Here is a 13296-nt window from a genome sequence, read left to right on the forward strand (position 1 = left end):
TTTTTGTTTAATGTCGACCTTTTTTATTTGTATGTCAGCTTTTTTACGCTGCCAGAGTGGAGCACTGGAGCTCAGCTTGGAACTCGACTCAGACTCAACCTTGATGACTCGGACTCAAACCGGACTCTTCTTTGGGGACTCGGAATTGGACTCGGACTTGAACACTGGGGACTTGAAACTCGACTCGGACTTGAGGTTTAGTGACTAAACTAAAACACACACACACACATATATATATATATATCTATATACACACAATATTTAAAAATATTTCTTAGAAAAATATGCACTAAATATCTATAAACATGGTATATCTAAATTAAAAAAAACAAATTTGAAATGATCTTCATAATCTTTATGTTCTTTGCCATCACTCTTCCAACAGACTGGAGCACCCCCTCCTGAGGAAGTATTAACATTTATTATAGACTTAAATGTCTACTCTTCTCTGTTCAAGAGACTATCATATATCAAATTTTCATGATAAATTGTTAGGTGAAATACTGGCAAACATTTAAAAATGTCTACATTACGTTAGTGTTACCCTTGAACACACCAACACCACCCAAACATAAGAAAACAGGAAGACAAGAAGGTACAACATTCATCCATCCATTACCTGAACCGCTTATCCTGCTCTCAGGGATGCTGGAGCCTATTCCGGCAGTCATTGGGCGGCAGGCAGGGAGACACCCTGGACAGGCCGCCAGGCCATAATGGCCGACACACACACACACACACACACACACACATTCATGCCTAGGGACAATTTTTAGTACAGCCAATTCACCTGACTTACATGTCTTTGGACTGTGGGCGGAAACTGGAGCCCCCGGAGGAAACCCACGCAGACACGGGGAGAATATGCAAACTCTACACAGAGGACAACCCACCAAGGTTGGACTACCCCGGGGCTCAAACCCAGGACCTTCTTGCTGTGAGGCAACCGCGCTAACCACTATGCCACCATGCCACAGGCATAACATACGTATGTGATCATAACATGCCTCAGTAGCTTCCACCCCCCGCACAGCAGCAGCTCATTAAATGTAATGGGACTGAGTCATGAAATACACGACTGCTTTCTGTACACTATGATGAGGCAGTTGGTGATTACTAAACAAAAACATCTCCACATTAAACTACTTCAAATAAATCTCTGCATTTAAGTAATAATACATGCTATCCTTAGGATAATGCAAATATGCTGTAATTGAATACTCGGAACAAAGAAAATTGAACAAAAACGTAAATTCTTAGGATTTATTTTTCCATTGTACATCAAATTAATTTAGCAAAAAAAGTTTCAAACGAGTCGTTTTTAAAAGTATATCCATACTGCTATTAAAGAATATTTTTACAAAGTATTTACCGTTGTTTTTTTTTAATTTCCCCCCCTTTTTCTCCCCAGTTGTACCGGCCAATCACCCCGCTCTCCGAGCTGTTCCGGTCGCTGCTCCACCCCCTCTGTCGATCCGGGGAGGGTTGCAGACTACCACATGCCTCCTCCGATACATGTGGAGTCACCAGCCGCTTCTTTTCACCTGACAGTGAGGAGTTTCACCAGGGGGACGTAGCGCGTGGGAAGATCACAATATTTCCCCCAGTCCCCCCCCACTGAACAGGCACCCCAACCAACCAGAGGAAGTGCTAGTGCAGCGACCAAGACACATACCCACATCCGGCTCCCCACCCAGTCCACAGACATGGCCAATTGTGTCTGTAGGGACGCCTGACCAAGCCGGAGGTAACATGGGGATTCGAACCTGCTATCCCCATGGTGGTAGGCAACCGAATAGACTGCTACGCTACCCAGACGCCCCAAAGTATTTACGTTTTGAGAAAAAAAATCAGTTTTATCGGGAAAATCTCATTTGTGCTACTGAATGCCAATACAGTATAACATCTAGTAGATGAAACAACTGAATGAAGTCCTGACCAAATGCTTACATCATATTGTTGCATCCTTACTGTATGTACTTTAATGTATGCACATACATGATATGTAATGCATGTGTACATTATATGTACATCCTTAATGTCTGTGTATGTGCATGTGTCAGTGTATACATCAACTCCTCCAGGTGAAGGGGACATTCAAGGGACGGCCAGGACAAGGAAGAACCACCCCTTGTCTGTGGAGATCTCGGAGGATATCCAAGATGGAATCCAGCTCCTGGCGAAATGCCTCCAGCTCCCGGCTCTTTCTCTGGGCCAAACACCTCCAGTGGTTAACCTCCGACTGCTGCTCAGCCTCCACCACCTGTCGCGTCTGCCGAATTACCTGGAGGAAGAAGGATCCAGGGTTAACAACGTCTGGCCCTTGGTCGCTTATTCACTGAAATGTCTTGCCCTTTCTGACATGTAAAGTGAACAAGGAACACTGTGAGGACGATCCCCTTGGTCAAGTCAAGATCACTTTATCCCTGGGAAAGTATTAGTTCATTAAGACGGACTCAATCTAGGTCAGCTATAGCACACTGTGAAAAGGTCCGTATTTATATAATGTATTTAATATGTAAAGCTACGGTTATGTACGCCTGTTAAATGTGAGTTAAATATACTTCCCTGAATGTTTTTCTGTCTTACGCGACACAACTGTTTCTTTTTGAAATGTCCTTTGGTTTGTTTGCAGAACTAGTGGAGTGCCTGTTGGGGTGTAATCCCCCTTCCAACCACAATGTGGGTTGCACTGGCAAAGTAGCGCTGTTTGTCCGATCACCACGGGACGAACATATCTGTATGTATGTATATGTATGTATGTCTGTCCTTCGATTTTTTTTCTGACAACTGCTCATCCAAACAACTTCACACTCAACACTGCAATTCCTCGAGTCTTAAGCAATACACCCACCAAGTGTGAAGTCGATGGGAAGAACGGTTGTTGAGAAAACCGAAGGACAGACAAATGCATACAGAGATTCCTTCCATTTTATTATAATGTCCCTCCCCCCTTTTTCTCCCCAATTGTATCTGGTCAATTACCCCACTATTCCGAAGAGCCATCCCAATCTCGGCTCCACCCTCTCTGCCAATCCAGGGAGGGCTGCAGACTACCACGTGCCTCCTCTGATACATGTGGAGTCGCCAGCCGGTTCTTTTCACCTGACAGTGAAGAGTTTCACCAGGAGGACGTAGCACGTGGGAGGATCACGCTACTCCCCCCAGTTCCTCCTCCCCCCTGAACAGGTGCCTCGACCGACCAGAGGAGGTGCTAGCGCAGCAACCAGGACACATACCCACATCCAGCTTCCCACCCGCAGACACAGCCAACTGTGTCTGTAGGGACGCCCGACGAAGCCGGAAGTAACACAGGGATTCGAACCGCCGATGCCCGTGTTGGTAGGGAACAGAATAGACCGCTACACCCCCCGGATGACCTGTGATTCCTTCCATTTTAGTTAGATGTGACAAGGATGAGCATTTGACAGAGCTGTTTCTTGAGTTTCTTTGCATGTTCTCATGAATACCTTCTGCAGCTCCTTCTCCCTCTGGGAGTGTCTGAGCTCCATGTCAAAGATCTTCTTCTCCAGACTACAGAAGTGTTTCAGCTCTGGGCTGTAGGCCTCTTTGGCCTGCTTCAGCTCCTCCAGCAGCCTTGTCAGCTAGGCACAGGAGGTAAAGAAGGGTACAGAATTCCATGATCAACTAATGTTCTGTATAAGGATGGAATACGTTCTTTCTTTAGAGGATTAAACGAGACAGTCAAAGGAATTAAAGGATATTATAACGTGTTATAGATTAACCTGATTTTGAAGTGTCTCCTCTCGAATCTTGGATACTGCTAGTGAATCTTTGGCCTCATGCAGTTCTTTTACTTGATCTCGCAAATGTTGCAACATTATCTAAATTAACAACAAAACAAAAAAAAGATTAAAGATGATGTCACGATGTGGCATGCAGCATGTTTGGGTTACTTATTCTACTGAGGGATGTGAACTAGGTTGGTTTGTGGGCCCACACCTCCTGAGTGTTGACCCTGCTGGTAAGTTCAGCCACTTTGGAAGAGGAGTTCTCCAGCGCATGGCTGGCATTCAAAGAGTCAAGCTCTTTCTGATGTTCAGCCTTTAGGGAGGACAGCTGCTCTGTTACACTCTCCTTTAGTCTGCAAAGACAGGAAACAGTGGTACCATTTTTTCTGACTCTGAAGACTATATATAAACTTAGCACAAAAAGTAAGGAAATGTGTGTTTGGTAGATTATTTCTTTGTTGTAACAATGCTTCTTGGCAATAAATCTTATATCAGGCACCTGATTGTCAGCACCTGGGGTACCAGAAGTTCAAAGCAAGCGTCAATAGCAGCAGCAAAATAGGCTGTTTGGCATTGGCAGAGAAGATTTGGAAACATTTTCATGGGCACAACCCACATACTCAGCTCTGCTGCTCATCCCACAAATGCATGTTCCTTACAAATGTGGCACCATTTAAAAGGGAAATAAACAGGCTTTCCAACGGTATACGATTTATTGCCAAGAAGCCTTGTTACAACAAAGAAATAATCTACCAAACACACATTTCCTTACTTTTTGTGATAAGTATATGTACACTACCGTTCAAAAGTTTGGGATCACCCAAACAATTTTGTGTTTTCCATGAAAAGTCACACTTATTCACCACCATATGTTGTGAAATGAATAGAAAATAGAGTCAAGACATTGACAAGGTTAGAAATAATGATTTGTATTTGAAATAAGATTTTTTTTACATCAAACTTTGCTTTCGTCAAAGAATCCTCCATTTGCAGCAATTACAGCATTGCAGACCTTTGGCATTCTAGCTGTTAATTTGTTGAGGTAATCTGGAGAAATTGCACCCCACGCTTCCAGAAGCAGCTCCCACAAGTTGGATTGGTTGGATGGGCACTTCTTTGAGCAGATTGAGTTTCTGGAGCATCACATTTGTGGGGTCAATTAAACGCTCAAAATGGCCAGAAAAAGAGAACTTTCATCTGAAACTCGACAGTCTATTCTTGTTCTTAGAAATGAAGGCTATTCCATGCGAGAAATTGCTAAGAAATTGAAGATTTCCTACACCGGTGTGTACTACTCCCTTCAGAGGACAGCACAAACAGGCTCTAACCAGAGTAGAAAAAGAAGTGGGAGGCCGCGTTGCACAACTGAGCAAGAAGATAAGTACATTAGAGTCTCTAGTTTGAGAAACAGACGCCTCACAGGTCCCCAACTGGCATCTTCATTAAATAGTACCTGTTAGAGCCTGTTTGTGCTGTCCTCTGAAGGGAGTAGTACACACCGGTGTAGGAAATCTTCAATTTCTTAGCAATTTCTCGCATGGAATAGCCTTCATTTCTAAGAACAAGAATAGACTGTCGAGTTTCAGATGAAAGTTCTCTTTTTCTGGCCATTTTGAGCGTTTAATTGACCCCACAAATGTGATGCTCCAGAAACTCAATCTGCTCAAAGAAGTGCCCATCCAACCAATCCAACTTGTGGGAGCTGCTTCTGGAAGCGTGGGGTGCAATTTCTCCAGATTACCTCAACAAATTAACAGCTAGAATGCCAAAGGTCTGCAATGCTGTAATTGCTGCAAATGGAGGATTCTTTAACGAAAGCAAAGTTTGATGTAAAAAAAATCTTATTTCTAACCTTGTCAATGTCTTGACTCTATTTTCTATTCATTTCACAACATATGGTGGTGAATAAGTGTGACTTTTCATGGAAAACACGAAATTGTTTGGGTGATCCCAAACTTTTGAACGGTAGTGTATGTGAATATATATAATCCAGTGAGTCAAGTAAATTCTTTATGAAACAGTACAAGCCTGGCTCATGCCATTGCGAATTATTTTCCTCTTTACTTGTTGAGCACTTTCCTTACCGTTGAGTGTTTCTTTTAACAAAGTTTTATATGTATATATATATATATATATATATAGCGTTTTTTCTGAAACCGTCAATGATGTTGATAAAAGTGCTGAACAAATGAGGAGCAGAATATTAAGATAGATGTAGGAGGAAAAAAAACAAACAAAAAACTTGGCAGCTGATGAGTGCACAACGTATGAAACAGGCTTGTACAGCTATGAATTAAACGTTGTTTTTTTTCCTACATCTATCTATATATACCACACACACACACACACACACACACACACACACACACACACACACACACACACATTATTATACAGTAGACCATGACATGGCTGGTCAGACTGATGTAATTTAACACAAAATGCAAAACACGATGATCATCACAACAAACATAACACTAGCAGTCAAGTAGAATAACAGTATACAGGCATAACATTTTATTTGCCATGGTTATAAAAAAATAAGCAGCAGAATGAGGGGCTGACTGACAGTGGAACACATTGCAATCAGTAAGCTGCTAATGATGACGGGGAAGTTTACATTCAACAAATCACACTGCACCAATCCATTTAGCCAGTGAATGTTGAAACAGTTACATAAGCTCTAGAAGAACCTTGTTAGTATACGTACTTGACAAACAATGATAGGATAACTGGATGGATGACTCGACGCATGGGCATGCAGAGACCTACGCATTTTGACATACATACCTGCATAGCTCAGCTTGGCTCTGAGCGGCAGCAGTCTGTAGGGCAACTTTTTCCTGCTCTTTCTGTATCGCTAGCTGCCCCAGGCGCTCCTTCAGCACCTCATTCTCCTGCAGCACCTCTGTGATGTGGCTCCCTGTGAAGGCGGTGGGCTGGTACGTCTTCTCCTGTTGTGTGGCTGGAAACGTTGCCGCCTCTCCACATCTCTCCCCCGGATGAACCAACAAACCTTTCTTAGATGGAACTGCCTGCTGTTTGGTGTCCCCGTGTGGGTCCCCTTGCCGTGGGCAGGGGTTAGATGAAATGTTCTTCTCCTTCTGCAGCCGGTCCACAGTGCGGGTTAACTCCTGGATGGTGCGGGTCTTAGCTGCCAGTTCTTGGTTCAGGCGGTCTATGCGGACCCCAAATGCTGTGTCAGTCTGGCGCTGGTGTCGGGTTGGGCTGCTCTGGACTCTCTGTGGAGGCTTTGTGGGCTGCACCTGTTGGGTGAAGTTTTGACAGGCTTGCATATGCAAATAAAATTTGGTTTTGGTTTGGTTTTTTTTTGCGATCTGTATGACTCAAGGAAACCCTATTTGCTTTAGACTAAATTAATAACTAAATCAAGCACAATTTACGTTCTCTAGTCATTAAAATGGTCTACCTATTGAGACACACTCCTGTTCTTTACCTCCACACAAAATGACAGCAACCAAGACATGCAGAAGTGAGGGAGAGACAGAGCCACAAGCTTGGGGTTGATGATGAAATGGATCTAATTTATCCGCTTTCAACAAAGCAAGCTTTTGAAGGGAGGTTGTTTGATTATAAGTTAAATTAAAAAGTGTTAAAACGTAGCATCACTGTTTACAAAAAAGTGGTAACACTTTACATTAAGTGCATGTGATAAGTGTTATTTCGAAGGTAATAAGTCCCATATAAGTCCTTATAAAAAGCTTATTAGCATTATGTATTAAGACTATAATAAGCATTAGTTAATAGGTAATAAGGCTCTTATAAGTCATAAATGTTGCATTTCAGGGACTATCAAAATTAATTTAATAACTTTTATTAAACATGAGTGTCCTTAGATGCTGCATGCAACGTTTTATGCAGATTGGATTTATAACCTAAGACGAGTGTGGAAAAAGTAGGTTTTGCATGTTACAACCGCCACCTAGTGGCCGCAAATGTGTTTGACTTTATTAACACACTATAATCTTATTAACACAATGTTAATAAGCATTTTATAAAGACTTATAAGGGCATTTTTACCTACTAACTAATACTTATTACATGTATTTAATGTAAAGCGTTACCAAATAAGTTCGTTTAAGCAATCTCTGAGCAGCAAGTTTGAAGAAATGAAATTTAGGCTAGCAAGTAGCCCAAGCTTGTACAAGACCTTTACAGACAAATACAAAATCAACAGCTAAAATTAAATTTTTTTTGATTGGGAACGGGAAGATGCTGAGATAAGAGTACTATTTAATTCTGTATGGATGTCTGGAACGTCAAGTGCTGGCACACTTTATGATAACCATGTATCGGCATAGTTTTTGTTGAACTTATTGACAACCTAATGTCAGACAAAAACTATGACTGTCAAGACTGTAACTTTAAATATATTAAGTAGGTGACTAATCGCTTATCAATCATGGCTTATCCTGTAGAAGGAACATTTTAGCACCTATACCAACTTTTTGGGCAAGCTGCTGCTCAAGAGACAGGATCTGCTCCTGGAGGGCCTTTTCTGTCTTCTGGTGGGCTTCCTCGACAAGCTTAAGTTTGTTTTCCCATGCCTCAGAAGGAACTGTAGAGCCTGGTGCCTCCAGCTGCTGTTTCTGATTCAGGTGGTGCTCTAGCTCTGAGATCTGCTCCTCATACCTGAGCTACAGTGGACAATGACACACACACACAAAAAATAAAATAAAATAAATTGAACCAATGGTTCTTGAAAGCACTGCAACACCATAGCCAGATATAAAGGTAGAGCTGGCGGAGATCCACCACACCGGCTTCATTATGTACAGGTGGCAAACCCAGGTCCAGACTGTAAAAGTCTAAACCGTGTATTTGCTCCATCCATGTACTATATCGGTTGAATTAATTCCCCTACTTAGCTGAAGAGTGATGTTGATTAGAATAACCTGGTTTAGTAAATGGCTGGAGCAAATACATGGTTTGGACTTTTACTTACTCGACCTGGTCATTGCTGAGTACTGAAGGATAAAAAGTGGTTAGATTTTCCACACATTAGATTTTCCACACATTTGGCAGTTTAAGATGACCAATTTCGCCCCCTGATCTTACAGCAAAATAGCACCATGCCATCAGTGGCAGTGATAAAGTCATATTTTACAAAGTAGTTAGATCTCCATGTCAACAATGACACACGGTTACATATTGTGCACAATGGCTGCAACATCTCAGTCATGGTTAAATGATATCACACAACTGACTACATGTCATGTCTGCTGCTATTAATGTTTACAACAGGGATGGAGGGCAGAAACAAACTTATGGTGGATCAATTGATTAATTTGAAAGAATGATGTGGTTTACAGGGTTAAATACTTCTTATGACATAATGGTCAAGACAAACATTCTATGAGCTCATGAAGTATATTAGTTAAAACAGAAGACAGATATGAGATGTGACATGAAATAAAACTGTTCCCCACTCCAAGATCTCTCATAGTTCTGATCTGATAATCACTGTAGCCATGCAGACTGTACCAAGTTAAAGATACTTGAGCATCTTGATCAATGAAAGTGTTTTTTAGACCCCACTTACACCTGGTGTTAAAATGCAATCTGTATCTGGACATGTTATCTGGATAAGGAAAAACACACCTCAATACAAGGTGTAATCCTGACCGGAATGTGATCAGATCTGCCTTACCACATGCGACGGTAGTCTGGCTCGCATGGTGTTTGGATCTTAGGTAGGTGTAAATGCAAATTGTACAATGTCCTGCCATCTGTAGCTGCACAATGTTAATCTCATAAGTCGCTCATTATTCTGTTCTCTCATCCAGACCCTTCACTATTGTATTGTTTTACAGTACATTTACAGTAGTCGCAAATGCAAATGCTGCAAACAGGGCCGGTCTTCTTTTCTGTTTGCTCCTAACAGAAAAACGTCGAAAATGACCCCTTCCTTGACAGAGAAAAAGTACAAACAGGCAATACAGTAACGGCATCTCTGGTGATCTTACACCCGCCATGTTGACACCTAGCCTACAGCTGATTTGCCGCCACCTCAAATTACTCACACGCAGGTTTTAATCTGGGGGACAGAGATCCGATCTCGATGAAGGTAACGAGAATGCATCAAAATTACTAGGTTTATGGCGCCCGGTAGCATAGCGGTCTATTCTGTTGCCTACCAACACCGGGATTGCCAGTTCGAATCCCCATGTTACCTGGTGGGCGGTCGGTCGGGCGTCCCCACAGACACAATTGGCCGTGTCTACAGGTGGGGAGCTGGACATGGGTATGTGTCCTGGTCGATGCACTAGCGCCTCCTCTGGTTGGTCGGGTCACCTGTTCGGGGGTGAGGGGGAACTGGGGGGAATAGTGTACTCCTCCCACACGCTATGTTCCCCTGGTGAAACTCCTCACTTTCAGGTGAAAAGAAGCAGCTGGTGACTCCACGTGTATCGGAGGAAACATGTGGTAGTCTGCAGCCCTCCCCAGATCAACAGAGGGGGTGGAGCAGCCACCAGGATGGCTTGGAAGAGTGGGGTAATTGGCCGAATACAATTGGAGAGAAAAAGGAGGAAAAAAAATGTAAAAAGAAAAACCCAGCTGTAAATGCAAAGACAAGATCGGATCGTTTATCATCCGGATAACACATCCGTATACAAATCAAAATTTAATATCAGGTGTAAATGGGGTGTTAGACATCACATTGAAAATAAATTAAATTAACTGACAGCAAATTTAGGCTTCTAATTCAGCCATAAGTCTGACTTTTCCTTTGGTGCTAGACAAAGACCTGGTTGCTGCTACTTTCTTTCCTCTGGTGTGAACAGTGTTTGCTGATGTCAGATTGCCATTGAGGAATGAGATTTGTTATTGAGGGTGAAGCTCTCCCTCAATATCGTATCTCATGGTGTTGTGTGACTATGCATAGACGTGATTGTCTTCGGTATATCATTATTTACAAGTCTGTTCTCGGGTTGCTATCCCTTCATTTTATATTTTATGTACTTAAATCTCAAGAATAGTTGAAAGTTACAGTCTGCGCTCACAGGAAGTCTTGTTTGCCTGTTTCAAATCGGAAAACCAAATCAGCCTATATGGACACAGATTTGAATTGAATCTCAAGGAATAGATCACACAAGGGGAAACTAAAATACTTACAAAGGGCTTCGAGGCACACACCAATAATGGCTGCCTCTGTTACGTTCTGTTACCTTTGTTTCTATCCATCCAAAAGATCGCAGAGCAATATAGAGTACGTTGTTAAGTGCCAGGAGGATTGCCGTAACTTGTATATCGGGTAAACTAAACATACGCTGGCTAAGAGGATGGCACAACACAGAAGAGCTAACACGTCAGGCCAGGACTCCACAGTCTACACCCATCTGCAGGCCAGTGGCCACTCTTTCAAGGATGAGGATGTGCACATCTTGATAGGGAGGAACAATGGTTTGAACAGGGAGTCAAAGAGGCCATCTTTGTGAAGAGGGAACGACCATCCCTGAACCGAGGGGGTTGGCCTAAGAGTACATCTGTCACCATCTTACAATGCTGTGATTGCAACTATTCCCCCAATCCTATGTGAATCGTACACATGGCCATTGTAACTCTAGTTAATTAATGGTCACGGCAATGTGCATATGAAACCGATCGCTGGATCGCTGGTTTCACTTGCGATGCAACTGTATTGTTTATAAGGGTGGGGATACCTGCAGTCAGATGAGACTGACAAAGTCACTTAGATGAGTGATGAAACGTTTCTCCCACTACACATTGTGTTCAGATGAACTGATTCAACTTTCTTAGATGTTATATTTTCTGAATGTGCTTATGTCTTGTTTTAATGTATACTTTAATGACTTGTTTTAATATATAACTTTAATGTATTGTTTTAATTTTTGCAAGTTATTGTGTTATGGCCTAAGCTAGGGCACACTTTCTAATGAGGTAAAAAAAATCTCAGTTGGGGCCGTGGTGGCCGAATGGCACCCAATTGAATGGTTAAAGCGCATGTCACATAACCGCAATGTCCCTTGTTTGATTCCGGCCAGGGACATTTGTTGCATGTCATACCCATCTCTCTCTCCCCTTTTTTTCCTGTCTACCACATCACTGTCCACTATCCAATAAAACACAAAATGCCCAAAAAAAAAAAGAAAAAAAGAAATCGCATTGTGATTTCCCAGTAAAAGTTAATAAAATATTCATAAATACCTGCATTAAAAACTCTAACAAATATATCTAGAAAATAATAAATAGCTATATAAATTAAATCAGTTCAAACTTTAGACTGTATGACAATAATTTGGGTCCTGGATTTCTTATTGCTAATTTTGAGAAATATGCTTAAGTTGGCACACACATTCACTTGTGCAAATAGCAAAATTAAATTAGATATGATCTAATTAAATACTACTACTACTACTACTACTACTAACAATAATAATAGTAATGATAAAATTATATTATACCAATTAATAACAAATTAGAGTTTATAATTACTACTTCCAATACTGTACATCTTCGCTAGTAAATCTTTGCTTCTTTAAAAAGATTAGTAGGCCTTACTTTTTTACTCAAACATCATGCTCCAGTGTCTTTTATATTTTCATGCGTTAATAGGCATTTTATGGCTGTCATGAAAGAAAATGTTAGATCAGTATGTAGGAAAATGTGTATGGAACCATTTCATTCCCCTTTTTAAAAGGGGCTAGCAATGGATATAGAAAGAAAATACTTTAAAAACACATGCATCTTCATAATTGCATTTTAAACAATTTAGTTTATTTACTTTATATTTTATTATTCCAGTTATTTGATTGTTCGCTTGTAGTTTTTTTTGTTTTGTTTTGTTTTTTCTTTGTTTTTTTTTTTTGGCCTAATGTAGTTATAGGATCACAATATTGTTACTTGTACTGGTATTCCCATCGAAGTAGTAATTTTGTAAAGTGACAATGCTAATGCACACCTTGATCCTTTGGAACTGTTGCTCCATGGTCCTCAGGCTACGCCTTGCCTCCTCGTCGCAACTTTCTAGCTCCGCCTCCAGACGCTGAATCCTGCGCTCTAAAAGGGCAACGACACAGGTGGGTGTGGAGGTCTTTGTAGTGTCCTGAGCCGCTGGTTCACAGGCAGAGGCTGCAGCATAGATTAGCGCAGGCAGAGAGCTGGGACGTCTATGTACTAGTATCTGCTTTAGCTCCTTCACCTAGCAGAGGAAAAAAGACATTTATCAATGAAAAAAAGAAAAAAAAGAAAAGGCGTATGATAAAAACAAATGGGAACAAAGTTGCCTTGATATCTCTTGTGGTTGACTGATTTAACATAATGGATTACATGGATGTTTACCTGTCGTTCCAGGTCCTGTATTCTCTTGATGTCTGCAACTCTCTTGTTTACTTTGTTTTGTGGCTGATTGCCTCTTTTCCCCACCTCCATTTTCAGCTTCTCTACCTGGGATTGAGAAAAACCTGTTACCTTCTTTAAACTGAAAATGGACTCACATTACACTACAGTCAGCTACATATATGTGTAGATGATACATTCTGTCAGTGTCTGTGAGGTGTGG

At 41.5% G+C, this 13296-nt stretch overlaps 1 protein-coding gene across 1 annotated transcript in view; it reads right to left on the minus strand.

Moving 5' to 3' along the window:
- Positions 1 to 1323: 1323 nt before the first annotated feature.
- Positions 1324 to 13296, minus strand: part of cep162 (centrosomal protein 162) — a 56049-nt gene continuing 44076 nt past the window's right edge. The window contains exons 23-30 of the mRNA XM_056286985.1: positions 13077 to 13181; positions 12697 to 12936; positions 8219 to 8410; positions 6543 to 7018; positions 3964 to 4105; positions 3747 to 3845; positions 3471 to 3605; positions 1324 to 2284 (exon numbers count right to left, since the gene is read on the minus strand). Of these exons, the coding sequence (XP_056142960.1) occupies positions 2072 to 2284; positions 3471 to 3605; positions 3747 to 3845; positions 3964 to 4105; positions 6543 to 7018; positions 8219 to 8410; positions 12697 to 12936; positions 13077 to 13181 (1602 nt within the window). The 3' untranslated portion in view covers positions 1324 to 2071. The remainder of the gene's footprint in view (positions 2285 to 3470; positions 3606 to 3746; positions 3846 to 3963; positions 4106 to 6542; positions 7019 to 8218; positions 8411 to 12696; positions 12937 to 13076; positions 13182 to 13296) is intronic.

This window comes from Lampris incognitus, chromosome 9, assembly GCF_029633865.1.
Source record: "Lampris incognitus isolate fLamInc1 chromosome 9, fLamInc1.hap2, whole genome shotgun sequence".
NCBI classification, from domain to species: Eukaryota; Metazoa; Chordata; class Actinopteri; order Lampriformes; family Lampridae; genus Lampris; species Lampris incognitus.